General features: G+C 36.7%; 1 protein-coding gene and 1 long non-coding RNA gene across 2 annotated transcripts; both read left to right on the forward strand.

Moving 5' to 3' along the window:
- Window positions 1-273: 273 nt before the first annotated feature.
- Window positions 274-2258, forward strand: LOC119193779. Its single transcript, XR_005114047.1, has 2 exons — window positions 274-503; window positions 1879-2258. It is a non-coding gene; the product is annotated as an uncharacterized LOC119193779 (long non-coding RNA).
- Window positions 2259-3518: 1260 nt separating this feature from the next.
- On the forward strand, window positions 3519-19762 carry LOC115454192. The gene is made up of 16 exons (XM_037447434.1): window positions 3519-3647; window positions 6401-6439; window positions 6920-7252; window positions 8633-8983; window positions 9890-10222; window positions 10884-11219; window positions 11761-12099; window positions 12368-12634; window positions 13255-13512; window positions 13788-13968; window positions 14896-15074; window positions 16116-16253; window positions 16916-17083; window positions 17419-17532; window positions 18199-18405; window positions 19374-19762. The coding sequence occupies exons 1-16, from the start codon at window positions 3611-3613 to the stop codon at window positions 19535-19537; spliced, it is 3444 nt and encodes a 1147-aa protein (XP_037303331.1). The 5' UTR covers window positions 3519-3610; the 3' UTR covers window positions 19538-19762.
- The last annotated feature ends 375 nt before the right edge of the window (window positions 19763-20137 follow it).

The following is a 20137-nucleotide window of genomic DNA, read 5'->3' on the forward strand; positions in this document are numbered from 1 at the left end:
CTTGGCTTTCCGTCCGATGATGTGATAGAGGTCGAAACTATTGGAATACGAACACAAAACCCAGATTCCAGGCTGATACTGAACAGAAAAACTCAATATCACGTTGCCCGTCCCAGGATTCGAATCCGGGACGCTAGAGCAGTGTCGTACCGCGCACGCTATATAACCACGCAACCGAATCAATCTAATTTATAGCATTTTTCTTTTTATATACTTACAAATTCTTTTGGTTTGTAACTTGTAACTTCTCAACTGATGAAACGATTTTTTTTAAAAGAAGTATTGATAAAACATATTTTTCCAAACAGGTTTCTCAACGGACAACATCCCACCTGGTTTTACTTTCATAGGATCACTGACGGACGGTCACTGCCTACTCCACATCGAAGAGTCGAGCAAGCTGAACCTCCATCCGTGGACAGTCGCCGTGAGGATATCAGGGCAGACTGTGGAACTGTCTAGGCAAACCACTGACAACTTGCTCTGGCTCGAACCATTTACAGGTGAGCGAAATACTAATAATATAAACTACCAATATTACAACCAAGCTGGGCCCTTATTCTGTATGATAGTGTAAACGCGTAACGCGGCCGTGTCATGTTATCTTCGAGAAATGTGCGTGGAATGGTATTCTGTAAGCCAAATTTCTATAGTCCTGAACATGATGCGTTGTGTTACGTGCTTGTTACACACTGTTAAAATAACGTGCGGGATAGAGAATAAGGCCCCTGACCCGGCGAACTTCGTACCGCCCAACAGTCGACATATTGATATTAACGTCACTCAATTGTTTTGCCTTCCCGGAACCCCTCCACTAATACTTAAACTTTATGGTATGGTATTAAAATTCAAATTGACTTTTAAATATTATTACGAATCTTTTGTATGGGAATATAGAAAAGTGTTATTTTTAGACTTTTTCAGGCATTTTTTTATAGTTTTTCTCTCCGTAAGAATAATCCTCGTACTTCAAGGAATATTATAAAAAAATAATTAGCAAAATCGGTTCAGCTGCTCTCGAGATTTGCGCTTAGCAAGACATTCAGCGATTCATTTTTATATTATAGATATGAAAGATGTTATAAACATTTGGTATTAAGAGTTCAATGTATAAACAACTCGGTGGGCGCCATTATGTTACTGGATTTGCTTATTTGATAATGACACATCGTCAAAACCCGAACAGCGATTTGTCAAAACGTGCTCTTATGTAAATTTTTCACACAGTGCACGATTTTCCAGTCAGATTGGGAAAAAATATCATCCTCACCAAGATTAAAAGCTCAATTTCATGTCTACCCTCTTTCCACCTTATTCCGAACCAGAGTTGGGCCGATACGACACAGATTTATGTATGTCGTTGACATAATATGGTTCACTATGCATGTTTGGCCACCTGCTTGGTATCAAACCCCTTTAGAGGGAATTGTATTAGAAAAACCACATACAGTTACCCGACCTGGTAATCAAAGACAGAATCTCTCCTTCTATTGCCTTTAGGTTATAGAGTAGTCTTTCCCAAAGTGGGTGATAACGTCCCATTGTGAGTGCTGAAAGCCATTAGGGGGCGATAAGACGTCTATAAGAAAATGGGGAGCGATGACCAAACTTCACCTAAATCTGTTCAGTAATTTAGCTATAAACCGTAACAAACTAACACAAACACTTAAAATATTAATAAAGATGTAAGCTTAAACTCAGGAAATGATAGACTTCTATGATGCAATAGATAAATTTATAATAAAGTAATTTTTGGAGGGCGGTAGAAAATAATTGATACTCAAAGTAGACGAAATAAGTTTGTATCTATGTGACGAGGTGACGCCTCTTTGCTCGTTCTTCTGTTGTAAACTGTAACATCTTGTTTTATATTTCCAGATAATTTCCCGCTATACCTTTGGTTTTTGATCGTCTTCTTGTGCTTAATCATTCTCGTCTTGGGAATATTACTTGGCACCAAGACGAACAGACAATGGACTTACGACAAAGCATCCGGGATCAGGAACAGCATCAGACAGAGTTTCAAGAAACCTAGAACAGTCTAGAAACAACAATTGTGAAAACAATATGTAAAAAACGGCGCTTTTCATTTTGCCTTCTGTTTGGAATAGACTATACTAATATTGCATTTAAAACAGGGACAAAGATTATGCCGTTCTAAACTTGTAATTGCTATAAATTTGTTATATATATTTTAACGACTAGGAAGCGTGTGTCATTCGCTATACATATTAATAAAATACTCATTAACCAGCATAGTATTGCTTTTCATTTGAATTATTTGTTCCTTTTTTCCCGGATTTGTAAAATATAATTTATGATTATTACTAAAAGATTGTCATTTTTGCAAATACTTAATCAATTCAAGATGTTTTTTTTTCATATGATTATTTCTCTTCAGGCAAATAGAGAGTAGAAAACGAAAATATTACTTTGGTCTACCCGAGATTTGAGCCTGAGATCTCAGAAAAATAGTTTTACAACGCACGCAATACAACTACGCCACCTAGGCATTCATATAAATATTAATCAGTTTAAAAAATATACTCAACAAGCAAGCGGCGATAGCCTAGTTAGAACGGACTGCCGGGACGAGTGTCCGCGGGTTCAAAACCCAAGCGTAAACCTCTTTGTTTTCGCGGAGAAAGTGTCTTATGACTACCGCCCAGCCTTCGTGTGGGGCGACTGAGCGGTTATGTTGGGGTCACCGTGCCTTACGACCCGGTGTTGCGCCGCCCGGATTTGATGTCAACCTTCAGGCGACCGCCGGGCCGAGTCCCTCACCTATATACAACGCACGGCATACCAACTAAAACTCCGCGGTGACCCTCTTCGGCGCATTAGGGACGACTATGGGCTTCCTCTGACGGAAATGTCTAAGTCTACATCCACAGCCGCCCCTGCGCGGTGCCGCCTAGTGGCCCTCGGCGTCTACGGCAGCATGAGGCCAGCTGCACTCTGCCGTCCATCCCGGAGGTCAACCGAAAATTGTGCAAAGACGCACAAAGATGCACTAGGGAGGACAGCCCCCTGCTGCCCGCCGACGGCCCCCATCGTGGCCCCTATTAGTCGCCTTTTACGACAGGCAGGGGATACAGTGGTGAAATTCTCCAAACGGCCCCAATCCACAGGGCGGAAGCGTAAACCTCTGACTTTTCTATAATAATGTGTGTATTCTTTTTGAATTATCGCTTATTTTGAAGATCAAGGAAAACATCGTGAGAAACCCTATATACCTAAGTTCTCTATAAGAATTTTGAGAGTATGTGAAGTCTGCCAATCCGCACTAGGCCATCCTGATGGACGAAGGCCTAATCCCTCTCAGTAGTAAAGGAGATCGGTGCCTAGTACTGGGACAGTATGTACAATACAGGGCTGATATTATTATTATATTATGATAAAAATATAGGTATATACTCAATAAACAATGAAGAAACATACAGACAATGAGACACCAATAAAATCGTGATTTTGTATCTAAGAAATAAAGCAATACATGATAAGATATTTAAACGAACCAGATTAGGATTAGGGTAAGGTCTCGCTTCAGGCAATATCTCTTATCAGTTATTGTTCGTTTGTGAATGCTTGTGCCGTGTTTAAGGAAAAAATGCGGCTGCCATGGATAGTCGCTGGTATAATAGCAGGTAAGGTTTAGAGATAGCTGAAGGGCTGATTATAATAAATAAATAATAAATAGTTATTTGTATATATAAATAGTAATTTATATATAATAAAATGCTAGAAGAACAAGTTAAAAATGACTTGTGTAAAGAAATGTGTTCAAATGTTCGGTTATAATTTATTCAAAGGATGATTCTTATCTAAATATCAGTGCTTAGAATTTTCCATTGTTTCTTTGTTATGGCCAATAGGCAGTAGCTAAGTGTGGAACTTTCCGAAAGGGACCCCGACACAACATAAAGGTACTACTAATATGCATAAATGAGGTTTGCAAATCGTTCAAAGATTTGAAAAAAAAATATAGAGAAGCCGATAGAAATCGAGTTATATGGACCTTTCATTGATAGTAGAATGCAATAATTAAACAAAATACTTTTTACTTGTTGGAAAAATATAACACAAGTAAATATAACAAAATGCACCATATTTTAAAAGACTTTTCTACTGAGGAATGTTAAGAGCTATGATGGTTTGAATTAAATGATTTATTGTATCTAAAAGAAGTGACATTGACATGGACATTATAAATCCTTTTGGATAGTGCTGGCATTTATCAACAAGGAATCCAGCGTCACAAGTCTTATATCAAATACTTACTTGATCCAAAGCTAAATGAGATTATCTTCTTTTTTTTATAAGTGTAACTATATCGATACGAGGAAGCTGTCAGAGTATAAACGACTGACCAACAGTAATATAAACGCTACAAAACCTGCTAATATCATAAATGTGAGAGTTATCAAATTATTTAGAACCGAAGTCAAGATACGGTCCTGTGTAATATGATAGATAGATAAATGTTTTAGTACTAGGCAGTGAAGAAGAGTTTATATAACTGGATTCCTGCCGGCTTCCCTTCAGTAATTTACAAAAAAAATATATTATTACAACCATCTGCAGACCATATTTATGAATATTAATCTTACACGTTATTTCGGTATCGCTTTAAGAAAATTTCACCCCTTGCCAATGTTCCCGGGCATGTTTATTTCATAATTTTACACTCGAGTGAAGCCGAGAACAATGGCTAGTTTAATGATAAATTCCTGAAAGTACGCTCATATCTTTAAGGTACCAGATGATTATCATAGTGCCTAATAATTACATACATTTTACAGTCCTCCAAACCGAAATACAGTAAGGGTGACCCCGTAGTGTTTGGCGCAAATACACATAAAAATATAAAACCTATATATAAACTGATAAATCAATCTTAACTTTAAGTAGGATCTCAAGTACATATTTAATGTATTGAACTATTTATTAAACAATGCTTAAGTTGCTATTTAAGTGCTTGCTCTCAGCTGACTTATAAATAAAACGCAGCTGTCAAAATCCGTCACATGCTGTGAGTTAAGATATAATTCAAGATAGTTTTATATCTGTTTATTACATAGCGACGACTCGCAAGATGCTGACTTTCTATTTGACAGCGTCTCAGCTGATGTAGTACTTCAGAGTGTTTAATTGCATAATATATTAATACGGTTAACTCTTGCGTGCATGAACCATATCATTAATCATTATCTATTACTATTAGCTCATAATTGATATTAACTATTTGACCTTCTTGATAAAAAGAATGGATTAACAGACCGATAGGTATAAAAAGCATTGGCTATGATATACTAGGCGTTGCTCGGGGCTGCAACTAACGTAAAAAACTATCCCGGTATAAAAGTACAAAAGTTATTTTCCAGAAAATAGGCAATAATCCAGGATAATACAGTGTATGTGTGTGTGTGCGTGTGAGGTCAGGGGCCCTATTCCGCCTACGGGGGTATATCCGTCTTCTTGCGATCACAGGTGATCTAATCAAAGGACAGTTTTCATTGCCGCATAGGTAAATAGCGGATTTTGTTACTCTCTTACCTATACAGCTATGGAAAGTGTCCTTCGAATAGAACGCCCGTAATTGAAAAAGACGGATTAGCCCCTATAGACGGCATAGAGCCCCTGACCTTGTCAATAAGTCAATCACGACATTGATAAGGATATTAATTAGACATGAAATCTATTTAACTATTTAGTAAATTAAGCTTAAGTCGTTATTTAAGAGCTTGTTCTCAGCTGAGTTTGCGCTATTTAATAAACAAAACTTCTGTCGAAATCCGTCACGTGCTGTGACTTAAGATTTGAGCTGTTGTTAATATGCGCAGGGACACACACGCTTGCGAAGCTATATAATTGCATGCACGTAGTTGTGCGGGGACGCTGGTCACACCAAGCCTCTCATAAAAAGCGACATGCGCCTTTGTTAATTCAGTAATTTATTCATTTGTTATTATTACTACCTAAGTTCGCTGATGTGTATTCCTCTGGAACTTTGGAAATACATACTTACTCTGTGCCATCCTTGGAATTTAATTTAGTACGCTTGAGTTTCGACTCCCATTCAACACAAACTCTACAATATATGTTAATAAATGCTAAGTCCTAACCCTAATTTTACAGCGTCTCAGCTAATAACATCAGAGTGAAACTAAATTACATCTATTGATACGTCACTTAAATCTTTATGTTCATAGAAGTACAAAGCACGATAATTGTTTATCGAAAGTCCATCGCTGAGCTACTGGCGATAACTGTTGTTAATTATTTTATCAATTGATCAGTATTCGAAAGATACGACGTTTACAAAGTTGCTGTCAAGCTTTGTGATACGGTATATTCTTTATTCTGCATATTTTTTTTTATTTTATCTTTTTATTTCCAGTTGGGTTTGCCGCAGCTCAACAAGATGGCAGCGATGATGGTAAGGTTACATCATACTAGTTTATGTGAAAATGAATTAAAACTTACCTCAGATATTAGTGACTAATATAAATTTGTTTCCCCCTTCTCTGGAAGGTTCTACAGAGTACTGATAATCACATCGATTTGTGGTTTACTAAGAAAATACTTAAAAATATTAGAATGTAACTAATTACCTACTAGTTATTGAAAGGTATACCCGACCAGGAAAATAAAAATCCTGAAAACATGAGTTCCATATATTACCACGTTAGGGTAATATATGAAACTCATTTTTGTACTGACAACGTTATCTCCCATATATTGTTCGAGTTGTCAAAATTTTTATATCAAAAATAGACTTTAATTCATGCCCATGAAAGCCGTTCTTCAAGGGCTGCCTGAAGTCCCTTATCAGGTGCCAGACAATTGATAGGTTAAAAGAAAAAAAAGCGTTCCTACACACCACCACCCTAAACCAATAAAACATTTATTTTTCCAGGAAGCACCTTCTCCGCACAAAAATACCAAGTCGTGCCTCTTGATCCAATTAATTTTAACACTGAAGTGGGCGCAAGGCATAGTGTTATAATCCGACCAAATTTGTTTGTCGTTCCTGTTGAGTGTTATTTAGTCACCCTGAATGGAACAGTCAAGCAAATTACTGAGGACTTCGAACATCCCGGATTTGAAAGATTTATAGGGTCCAATGTGGACTGTGGACTGAACATAGTCGTATCGAAAGATATGGTTGGCACATGGACGATGTTTGCGAGGTCTTCAATTTGGAATACGCCGACAGAAAGAAGGTTGCCGTTCAGTATTCAAATCGAAGGTACTACAATTCTATTACTGTTATATGTTAGTAACGATGTTCGCGTATTTTTTAAAGTAAAAACAGAAGCTCCTGTACACAGAACAATAACTATTTAGTCTTTTAAGCTCAGTATAGCCAGAATGGATTTAGATGATTAAAATTATTGATTGGTTTAGCGATTAGTGCCATCACCCGTCGGATTCATGTCATAATTGTCTGGAAACGAAATATATAACATAACTAATTCTACGGATTTCGGACACTTTACAGCCAATAATATTAATTATCGCGTGATTTTTAAAAAGATGTATAGATTGTATTAAGTATGACGTGATACGTCTATTAAATCATGACATACGTATTTTAAAACTCTATCTTCTTTTTTAGAACTAGAATATGTTGGCTCCTATTTCGTTTTGACTCTACTAATTTCAACTGATAATTGTTTCATTCGCTATTTTGTCCCTTTCAAATGTGTAAATACATTTGAATGACAACATCAATATTATTTTATTGGAGGTTGAGAGCTTTTTGGTGCTAGTAATTCGTTGTCTCCATTTAATGTGGATTGTCTGGTACACGAAGTTGACACCGTCAGCGCAGTACTTAAATTTATTTCTGTTTCTGTTTGTCTTGGTTAAAATTTTTATTCAACTCGCTTCATTCACATTTTTGCTCGCGCAATGCGTATGTCTTTCACAAAATGCAACTATTTTATAAGACGAACTGTACTTCTTTACGATAATATAGATATAGAATGGATTACATCAATTAGCACATATTATTTTGTATGCGCCTCTAGTCACGTCTCTAGATAAGATCGATTAATAGAAGTGATACGGATAAAGTGAAAAAATGATTGTTGATGGGGTAAACCTGATATAAATTCCTTTTACAAGTGTTAGAAATCTGAGTGTAGGAAAACAGTGATAAATTAAAACTAAAGACCGCCATTTAAACCACCGGTGTTTAAATAATTTCTACCATATGCATATTTGTTTTTTCTTTGATATTTATGGTGTACAATAAAGTTTTTAAATAATAATTAAAAATAAATAATAACTTTTCAGCCAATATTTTCGACAGTGAGTGAGTTTGTATGTCGCAGGATATGATCACGACTATATAAAAATTTTCAGGCCTATTATCGTTATGATGAAATTTATACATGTTTATCAACTGTAGGTTAAACAAAAAAATTGTAGTAATAAATAAGGCTTCACACATTGAATATAGCAAACGCTTTACACATGAAATGATTCGCCTAAACATTATCAGTATTATCATATCTATTACTTTATCCGTGCTATCAATAATCTTAAATATTCACAGAATAATACCCACGTCATGTATTCTTCCTTTCGTAAAGGTTATCTTGAATACGATATATATTTACAGATGAAAACCAGGCAGAAGATGAAAATGTACCCGAACCGGCCGAGGGATTATCGAAAGTAGAAGATAACATCGCATGGTTACCGCAGATCGAACGAGTTACTAGAACTGACCAATTCATTGACGTAACATTGAATAAAATTGAACAGCAGGAAGAATGCTATTTCATTACCCCTTCAGGTGAAAACAGTACTGACCAAATTGAAATTTATGGCGTTACTGCACAGAATAGTAGTAATTACGTATCATGCAGGATTACTATAGGGCCAATGGAAGCATCTCTCTTGGGCAATTGGACGCTGTGTGGGAAAACTGATGACCACGAGAGATGCCAACGAGTCAGCATTGCTTGGAGTGAGTATACTTGATTAACTGAGTTAATTACATAACTTATTATGTGATTAACCAATTTCTTATCAGAATATAATAATATATATATTTTTATAGCTTTGAATGACGAGACGAGCTTGCCGACCGCCTGATGGTAAGCGATACGAAAGCCCATAAACAATAGGAACTGCATCCAATATCTTGAATTACAAAGTATTGTTCGGTATTTCTCTACGCTCGCCATCCTGAGACATGAGATGTTAAGTCTTATTGTGTCTAGTAGTTACTCTGGCTACAATGTTCAACATATGTATATATACGCGTCCGTATTCATAGACGTTATTTATCTAAGGACGGAACATTGCTGTGATAACAAGTCTGTTCCTCAGCTTTGTTTATCTCACAGCTTGCTCTTTGTTCAGCTTTGTTTATCTGACAGCCAACTAGATTAAAGTTGTATCTCAATATTAGCCAATCACAACGGCCCTTTGTCTACGCACTGTGAAGGCTGCCATGCCGTCAGCACTGAGAGACAGACTTGTTATCACAGCAATGCTCCGTCCTTAGATAAATAACGTTTATGAATACGGGCGACGGTCTTTATGCCATTCAATGGTTTTCTTAAACATTTGTAAGCCCAAAGTATGAAATTTATATCCAAAATTCTTGTAGTGATTTGGCATCGATTAGATTAAATGAATAGAATTTTGAGATCGATATAAAAATATTTTACGTGGTTTTACGATTGATGTGAAGATATTTACGTCTTTTGTCATCAACAATTTTTTGCTTAGAACATTTATATAAGCTATATAAATATTTAAAACAATACTTAAACATATTTTCATTATGATTTAGTGGGTACACCAGTTGCGCATCTACCTACCCTTGGATAAAAGTCGTGAGTATATGTGTATGTATTTTTTTTAGACAATAACAACAATCCTAACATTACATGGCAAACAAATGACCAGCAGCTATTCGAACACAGCGTTAACCTTGGTGGATATTTAAACCCTGTAGTTATTGGACAAGGTACAGGCCAGACCTGCCATGTCATCACCCCGAATGGTGAAGACTTGGTCCTGGCTTCTCATATGGAGTATCCTTACATTCATCGTAGAAATACAACATCAGATACGTGTGCTGTTACTATTGGACCAATAGAGCGCTGGATGTTGGGCAACTGGACTCTGTATGGACAATTTAGATCCGTTTTGTGGTTCAACGAAGCCAGACTGCCTATGACCATGTTCCTTTATGGTGAATATAGCTTTATTCATTTTATATTATTTACAATAGTGGATACAATTCTCTTCATATATGTTTAAAAAAAAATTTTTTTTGGAGCACCATGGTTATCCCCGAGGGTACTCTGCTAATGGTGTACAAACGATCCCCCAGCTTAGCAGCCATGGTGCCCCATTGCTATGTCAATTAAGCCTGTACTTTTTAAACAGACTAATAAGTTCCGTAGTTGTATTGCGTGCGCGGTACTACAACTATCGGTCGGGCAAAGTGATATTTAGGTTTTTCTGCCCACTGTCAGCCTGGAATTTGTACCTGATATGATGATATTACGGTTTTATTCTATCGTATAAGAATAAGGCCCCTTAGGATTGAGAATGAGTACTCCAAGCAAATTGTAGACGAACGCCTAACGCTTTGTGCAAGGAGTAGAGATAGTACAGATTATAATACATGAATAAGTTTATGAATTATAACAAAATGATAGTTATTACGTCCATTTTATTTCAAAATCTGTATCAAAATTTTGTAAGTACTACAAAATATACCAATCCGTACCAGGCCAGTGTGGTGGACTACAGCCTAATCCCTCTCAGTAGTAGAGGAGGCTCGTGCCCAGCAGGACAGTATGCAATACAGGGCTGATATTATATTCTGCAATTTTTTCTGTTTTTAGACGAAGAAAATCCTTTCGCCCAGCCATACAATGTGACTAATCTCGAACCGTTCAACCGCGTCATCAATTTGAACACAACAGTAACAGTAGAAGTTACTGGCACTGGCAGTATCGACAGTTGTGTATACAGAGCCCCATCTGGACAAGTGTATGGGTTCCAAGCATCAGAACAGTTTCCTGGAGTGGAGATCGTTAATGTAGACAACAATATTCTCTGTCGCATGTCTATCGGGCCGATTAAAGAAAACATGCTCGGCGAATGGCAAATAATCGGAAAATTCAGTAGAAATGGAATATTCACTGAAAGAAGGCAGATATTCAACATCATACGAGAAGGTAACTAATTATACTAATACCCATAGTAATGGGTCGGTAGCGTAGTTGTACTGCTTGTGTGGTACGGCAGCGCTCTGAGATCCTAAGTTCGAATGCCGGGTCGGGCAAAGTGATATTTGGGGTTTTCTGCTCAGTATTGGCCCGGAATCTGGAATTTGTGGCCGATATGGCGATAGGTTCGCCCCTATCACATCGTCCAACGGCACAAACTAATATGATAACAATACGTAGTTATCTGTGTGTGCGGTACTGCGCCGTTTTTGAAAGCCAAGTGCAGTATATTTAGTGTATCTAAACCTTTTCACTAAAATATCATTGCTAGCCATTGTTGGATTCAATGTCTAATTTCTCATACCGTACGTTCCCAATAGATGAGGACGGCGAAAGAAAGAAAAAGATGGAAATCTTTAGAAGAGGCCTATGTTGTTGGAAACCATACCGATCGTCTACAATAAAAAGCAACTAAATATATTTTATTATAAAAAAATTAACAGCTTATTTATTTATTTTATTTTTCTCGCGATGTTTAATTTTGTTTCAGATCCCGACAACCCCATCATAGAAGATAGAGTTGTACAAAATTTAACTGAACGTGTTTTCGATACGAAAATTGGCACGAATCACACAATAAGTATTTTTCGAAGCACGTTCGTTAACCCTCAAAGTTGCCATATTAGGACACCAGCTGGTAGACAGTATACCATCATGGATGGCTTTTATTTACCAGGAGTGACTGTTGTTACTGGATCTGAAGTGGTGTGTGGTGTTACCATTGAGGTTTTCTCTGAAGATATGATTGGTGAATGGGTTCTTATTTCTAGAGCTACTATGTCTTCAGACGCTATAGAGAGAAGGCAGCCTTTCGTCATTTATGTTGAAGGTAAGTCATCTAAGATGACTATTTCCTCAACGTTCGCCACATTTTTGAGTATAATTTGGTCAAATTGGATAGAAAAATAAGTTATGTGTTCAAATATTTGTTTCTATTTTAATTGCATTTCCATTTGCCCATCTGTTTCTCTAATGTTAAAATGACAACTCAAGAAGCACAAATCGTCACCTATAATTTAAATTCCTGACTGAAACCTACTTAATCCTAACTTGTTTTATAAACAACTATAAAAATATCAATGATCATATCATTGTAGAAAAAGTGGAAGCGTTCCCTCGGGAACTAGTCATCACAGAAGGCAACGATCTCTATGTAAGATTGAGAGAACCGACAGACCAATACGACACTTGCTCACTCATCGGCCCTAAAGAAAATAGCACTTCGGATCACGACATAGACGTTATTCACAACAAATCTTGCGGTTTTGTCGTCAAAACTGTAAGGATGAGCGACGAAGGAACTTGGGAAATAGTATATGGAGCGAGAATCGTTTACAGAGCTAGGATCAAGGTTTCTGTTGTTGGTAACGTAATATTTTTATATAATAATAATATAATAATTAATGCTCACTGCTGAGCACGGGTATCCTTTACTATTGAGGGGTGTGGACTTTTGTCTACTACTCTGGTCTAGTGCGGATTGGCTATCTTCATACCTTCGATATTCCTATGGAGAATTCTCAGATATGCAGATTCTCTCATGATGTTTTTCTTCACTATAAAAGCGAGTGATAATAGACAATCAATACACACGTACTTTCGAAAAGTCAGAGATACCTTGGATTTTGAAGCTGTAGTCTTCGGCTCGGCAGAGACCGTTCCGTTCCCAACAATACTATCACCGTTTTAAATTTTATTTAAAATTAGCTAGTTTTAAGACGTCTCTAAACAAAAAGCATTAAAGATACCATTGAATATGCGACCCCTTTGGCTTAAGAATTATAAATAAACACATGTATACAAGTATGTGTATATTAAGTTTTGTATTCTTTGTAATAAATTAAACGCTCTTACCTTTATTGGAGACATCTGATGAACTTACAAAACTAGAGCACATTCTACGATTATCATACTTGATAAGAGCGAAGCCGTACATTTTGACAGTATATTAGTTATTTAATAATAACCACCTCATTTTTTACAGCAAGAAAAGTATCTCAGATGAGCAACATGACGCTAAATCTGGACAGAGAAGTAAACAAAGAAATTGGTCCTGAAGATGCAGTTTATTGCAAACTGATAGATCCTAAAGGATTTTCTGTTTTCGACGGTTTCGGCAGATGCAAACTGGCTATCGAAAGAGTGACCATGGATCTCAGTGGTTACTGGAAGATGCTCGTCGGAATACCTGGAAGAGTTTTAGTTGAGACTCAGGAATTCATGGTCACCGTTGTTGAAGCAGGTTCTTGTAAAACATTATATTTTCTGGCTAGTAATTTTCAAGCAGAGGCAGCAAACAAGCATGTGGATTGCTTGATAAACAAGTATTTTAGTGTAATATAGCTTTTTCTTTCTAAAATTGAAAACGATAAAACGTACTTAAGCACAAACGAAGAAGCCATCATATATATCTATAACTATCTAATAGTTTCAGCAGACTTAATATCAACAGTCACGAACAAAAGCCAGTCAATTATTACAATTATAAAATTCAGAGAAAATCTCTAAATTTTCCAGAACCAAAGGCAGTTGTGTCAACAAAAGTCGAAAGAGAGCGGCCGTCAGTGATACTGTCGTGTTCTGTGTCGAGCCAACACAACGTGAGCGCTTGCAAGTTCCGCGACCCGAGTGGGACTATTCTCCTCGCCAACCAGGGAGTCGGGGAGGATCGTTACGTCTTCCATGGGAGTGAAGTTAGGTGAGATTTGTTTAATACAACAAACGCAGTAGTTTTTTGTCGGTCCCTGTATCAAAAGAGGCTAAGGCTTTAATAAAAAAATATTTTGACTTCATCAAAAGTTAGTAGGCACGGGTAAAAGTGGACGTACGGAGCGACATAGTCGTGAAATAACGACCAAGCACCCTAAATAAAGATTTAAAAAAAAAAACAATAAAGGGAAAGATGAGGCAGAAATTACAATTCAATTAACATCCGATACGTGTGAAGTATTTTGGCAATATTTCTCTCTCAAAATTTTTACTAACTAACACGAATATACTGCTCTTAACAATAATAAAAAAAATCTTGTATCATATCATGCATGTTTATACCTTAAACTGATTTTGAAAAGAGCAACACTAGAGTTTCTTGCCTGTTCTTCTGTAGTGGACAATGCTTTCCGACCTGATGGTAGAGTTAATATTAACGGAATCTAATAATGTATACAATTTATTTAATTTCATTTCACCCCATCTTGTTTTGAGTAATATCTATACGAAGCTAATAATCTATTTACTGCAAGGTATCTGCCGTCCATTATTTCCTTACCGTATTTTAATTAAGTGGACTTTTCTAGACTCCTCCTATTCCTTTTTTGTTCAGTCAGATTTAATATCTGACAGATCAAGTGTAAATCAACCATTAAGTAGCCGATTGATGTATATTGCTAGCTCTTAGACAGTGAAAATGTCGTCTTTTTATGAAGTATAAGCAAGCGGTTCCGATCCGACACTTGTTACAGCAGATTCGCCAAGTAAGGTCGGGTGTTTAGGAGAGAACTGAAATAAATTAAAGTTCGAGAATAACTGCATTGTTTCTGAGACACCAATATATAGCTTATTACAACTACATTTGTACCGAATTCATTGAAGATGAAGATATATGTAAATCTCTTTATATTTGCAGCGTCACGGCAGAAGTTCATAGCCACGTGTGTGGCCTGCGCATTACTAACCCCACGGTGAATGACCTGGGTCTGTGGCGCTGTGGTATGGAGACAGAGGGAGACACATACTTCGGCTTCTTGTCTGTAGTCTGCCCCTGGTTGATGCAGGATCCTGAAGTACAAGCGACTGTCGTTACAGGTAGCATATTGACGGATGTTCTAAGAGTGTTTCCATTTTAATAGCTTTAAAATAGGTCTGCCTCGTTGGCGTAGGTGTATGCAACTACAATGCTGAAGTCTCAGATTTGATCCCTGAGTTGAGCAAGTAGGGTTTTACTACTCAGTATCCATCCCGGAGTCGCGTATTTGTGTTCGGTTAGGCGATAGGTTCGTTCCTTATAAAATCATGGGACGGAATACATACGCCGCCTCTGACAAGGTTAGAAGGGCGTGGGTGTGTATGTTGAAATAATAATAATGATTATAAGCATATAACATTCAAGTCTTATATACAAGATAATAATATAATGCGAAAAGAACAACTTTATACTTAATCATGTTTATTAATGTTGAGTGAAATTAAGCAATACGTCAACTTTGCTATTACATTTTATCAAAGAGTTCTAAGATTATTAAGAAAGGACATTAAGGAGATTATATGCGATGGTTACTCAATCGTGAAGTAGTAAAACACCAATGTAAATTAATTTATATATTTTCCATATCGTGAATTGCATGTTTTATATGCGCGTACTAGCTTATTTATTATAAATATTTTTGTATTCATATCTAAGAACGCTGACATCTTTAGTTTTTTCCAATTGGTAATATCTTGAAGCACAAATTTGTTCCTGATGCTCGGCCTAGTTAGTTAACTAAATAAAATGCAGACATTAAACAGTAGTTTAATGTCTGCATTTTATAATACATTTAGATCTATTCATATTATAAAACAAAGTCCCCTTTTCTGTTTGTTACCGATTTCCACATAAACTACTGAACGGATTTTTATGAAATTTAGTATCGAGATAGTTTAAGGCCCTAGGAAGGTTATAGACTACTTTCTATCTCGGGAAAATATATAGCGGGACTTTTATCCCGAAAAACTCCTTCACGCGAGCGAAGCCACGAGCAAAAAATAGTTTCCCAATAAACGTTGTCATTTGTTAAGACACATATAAAAGTGTGATGTGTGTTTGTTTGTTTTTTATTGTCTATTAAATCTGCTTCTTTGTTACAGAACCTACTCTAACGCCCGACAGATCTAACATAACCGCCGTGGAAGGAGAGACAGTGAGGATGTCCTGTTCTGTCCAGTCTGCCATTAGATACTGTTATTTCAGAAACAGTAATGGCACAGTCTTCAGTATCAAACCTGGTATGTTTCTGAGCTGTTTTAAGTCGGTTTCCGCTCTCTCTTAACTAAAAAAGACATTTAATGCTGGAATCAAGATACTTTTCTACAATTAATAAATTGAAAAAAAACTCTATGGGTATTAATTAAGGACCTCCAACGAAGGATAGAAGACATGTAATAAAACAACGGTGTAGCGTTTTCACAATTAACAGTGTGACGTACTTCTTGAATTATAGGACATACCTTATAATATATTTTAGCGATAACCATACATAAGATTAGAATCGACGATTATAGCAAGGGTTGCGAATGTCTAAAACGGTCACCCAAAAGTCCGTTATGTTTGTATAAACCGCCATTGTAAAATGTACTGTCAAGTTAAAAAAATGTAGAAAGACATCGTAGTAAAAGCCCCTATCGCTGCAACATGGTTTTTTGATATTATTACATATCGATGCCGGTTGCAAACCAAGAAAGCTAAGTATAATTAGCTGAGAAAATTCTACGTATAGCATAGGTCAGTTTACATAGCTTGCTGTCTACATAAGTATGAAACAACATCTCAGCTATGTGAGCTAACCTAAACTAATTTCGCTTAGCTTTGGATCTGCAACCCGCATTAATAGTGCCACCAGAAGCCACTTTATATTGAAGAGATTTACCATCTTAGAATACCGTTTCAGCAACTTCGACTTCTTCTATGGAATACGTTGGAAGTGGCTTCGACGCGGGCGAATGTGGAGTCAGGTTCACGAACCTGGTGGCCAGGAACAGTGGAAACTGGAGCTGTCACGTGGGACTCGTCAACCAAACGGTAGAACAGAGAGCGCGATTCCAAGTAAATATCCAAGGTAGAGAGATTATTTTTACGCTGCCATATTTTAATTCCAAATACCCTCAGTGTACTTTTCAAATTGCCATACTGAAAATTACTTAAACGAAACTATTACGTTATGTAAATTTGTCCTAGCTATACAACATCGCTCTGAGGTCTCAGGATCGAATCCAAGGTATGACAAAATGATGTTGGGTTTTACTGCTTAGTATTATACCGGAGAATTTGAAACATCTTGGGATGGAAGACTGAACACATGACCAATAGTGGGTCCCCTAATTGCACCTTAGCCTGCCGCTTTAGGATAAGTGATGTGTGTTTTATTATATCATTCTATAATTATGATTCCAGAGCCGATGACAGTGCGTCACTACATGCATCAAGGACACGGGCTAGTTGTAGAAGCCAGAGTCCACTCGGAAAGACATCTAGAGTACTGCAGATTCGTTCGAATTGATGGAACAGGTATGATTTATTATAATAGAGGCACGAGTCGTGAGCACACTCGCGATTGGTCGATTTGACCTCCAACACGCCGATTTAACGCGTAGTTTGTTTTATACGGGCGCAGCATAGTGACCCCATTGCACCTGATGGTAAGTGGAATAGAGTTCAATAGAATGCCGACTAACGAAAGATGATTATCCCTCGATAGTCGACATTATTATGCTGCCTTGTTAGGACCGGAGATACATAGGCCGATCCCGGAACACAACACACGTTTGCTACTATGGCAGGTTTTAATATCTTGTGTACAGTGGACGCTATCCGAGAGGATATAAAATATATCCTACCACCAGCAAACTCACCTATGTGTATAAAAATATTTATTCCTTAATATTAATCACTCGGTAGAAAGAGACAAAGTGATTGTGTGGCCAATAACTGCCTCCATTCTGTAGCTTAGACGTTCCCTTTTCAACAACAGTACGGTAACTTCATGTCTAAAATTTTTCTATACGTATTGACTTGACAAACTGGATAGGAAAGTTCAATTAGTCTATTTGTGATAATCGCCTAACCAACAGAGGATATCCACAAAACAAAAAAAAGTGAAATACACCGAAAAACGTTAGAACGAAATATTTAAAGCGATGGAAAAATATAGAAATGTGTTTATTATGATTGCAGGATTCTCTACTGACTCCATACCAGCTGGTTACAATTTCATTGGCTCCCTTGACTCCGGCCACTGCTTACTGCAAATAGAAGAGGCGAGTACGCTGAACCTCCGCCGTTGGACCGTCGCAGTGAAGATTAGAGGTCAAGAATTAGAACTCTCTAGACAAACCACGGAAAGCTTGCGTTGGGTCCAACGTCCGAGAGGATTTAGCACAAGTAAGTTTCGGTTGAAGAAATAAAATCTTGTTTAGAAAAATAACAGCCTTATTCTAACAGGATGAGTAATGTTATCTATTGCAATAAGAATACGATTCTTTTAAAGTGCTCCCTATAATATCTGTTAATACTATTGAATTCTTATTCCCGAGCTGATCATTGTTGGTAAGCACTAGACATGATAACAATAGCAATGGTGCTTATTTTAAAAACACCGCAGACTGCATGTTCCTGCTCGTCACAATCCCAGATAGTCTCATCATTATCATCATCATAAGCCGCAGGATATCCACTGCTGCACATGGGCCTCCCCCAAGGATTTCCAGATCGAGCTATTGGAAGCGGCTCGCATCCAGCATAAAAGTCGCAACGCAGTCTCATAAATGACAATATTTTTACGAGCTGCAATAATCTTACAAGACTTAATGCTTAGTGGTAGAAAATACCAAGAACCACTTATCATCAAACTCATTATTAGAGGCACGAGTCGTGAGCAGACTTTTGTATGGAAGGTTCGACATCCAACGCACCGATATGGGTTTATTTGTCAATGCTCGTTAACTACCTTTTTGCTGACATGGGTCTTACTTACAATTTGTACAAACCCAACCTTACCCCCACCACAGTTTCTCTAAAAAAGTTGTCACCTAACGAACATGATAATAACGAATACTAACAGGTTCACTTTCAAATCTAAAGTTCGGATGCTTTTCGTCAATAGTAACAGATTCACAAACATAAAAGTCTGTAAATTTATTATATTTTATAGTATAAGTATATCTGTATTTATGTAAAATGTATGTTCTTTTTAATATATGTATTGTTTATTTATTTTTTTACATTCTTACACACACATTGTCTCATCTCTGCATCACCCAAAGGTGGACTGTTAGAAAATATCTCAGGCATTAAGTCCACCTGTATACATTTTATTAATAAATAATATATATGCTTTTGTTTAATTTCAGTTTACTTCTGGGTAGTCATCACGCTCATGTTTTTATCGTTCGTTATGCTCGGATTAACCTTCGGGCCAAAGAAGAACAGGCAATGGACGTACGAGAGAGCTGCTCGAGTCAGAAACAGTTTGAGAAATAGTTTTCGGAAACAAAGGCGAATTGAAAACGCTTAGAAACTAAACCTTATTAATGCAATGTAATGTTATTAGATGTTTATTTACATAACGAACTAAATTCAATCAATGACTAAATAAAAATGTAATGTATTTAGTCTTTTTTGATAATACTCTATTTTATTAATATTGTATACGTATTTGCATTTTTGACATGATATAATTTTGTATTGAATTTTGATATGTTAAACCTGTAATAATAAATAATGGGGAATCATGTTTTCATTTCTTACTTTTTCTACATAGGCATCCACTTCCTAGTTCCTTTTAACAAATAGTTTGTTATTACGATTAGATAGATAAGATTTAAGTACATTTCGATATCAACACTTTTGTCCAAACTCATAATATCGCTATTCTTGTCATACATTATATACAAAAATTTAGATATGCCTTTCAGAGAATCGTGACAGGAAAATTGCGAAGCCCTTACTGGATGTTAGAAATACGCATAAAAATAAGCAAGTTCTTTAACTATAGCATCAAGATATGTTGTTAAAAGGGATGTCGATTGAGCAGTCGTATCATTCTTTCTTGTTAATACATGTGTCAGATTTGTAAGACAAATATCTAGCTTTTTCTTAATTAATTCATAAACCG

The sequence above is a fragment of the Manduca sexta genome, chromosome 6 (assembly GCF_014839805.1).
Source record: "Manduca sexta isolate Smith_Timp_Sample1 chromosome 6, JHU_Msex_v1.0, whole genome shotgun sequence".
NCBI lineage: Eukaryota > Metazoa > Arthropoda > Insecta > Lepidoptera > Sphingidae > Manduca > Manduca sexta.

Excerpts from the sequence above, each read along its gene's own strand:
- LOC115454192 (XM_037447434.1), top strand. The coding sequence starts at position 3,611 with ATGCGGCTGCCATGGATAGTCGCTGGTATAATAGCAG. Across the intron at positions 7,253-8,632 it reads GTTCAGTATTCAAATCGAAG|ATGAAAACCAGGCAGAAGAT; the intron begins GTACTACAATTC and ends ATATATTTACAG. Across the intron at positions 8,984-9,889 it reads ACGAGTCAGCATTGCTTGGA|ACAATAACAACAATCCTAAC; the intron begins GTGAGTATACTT and ends TATTTTTTTTAG.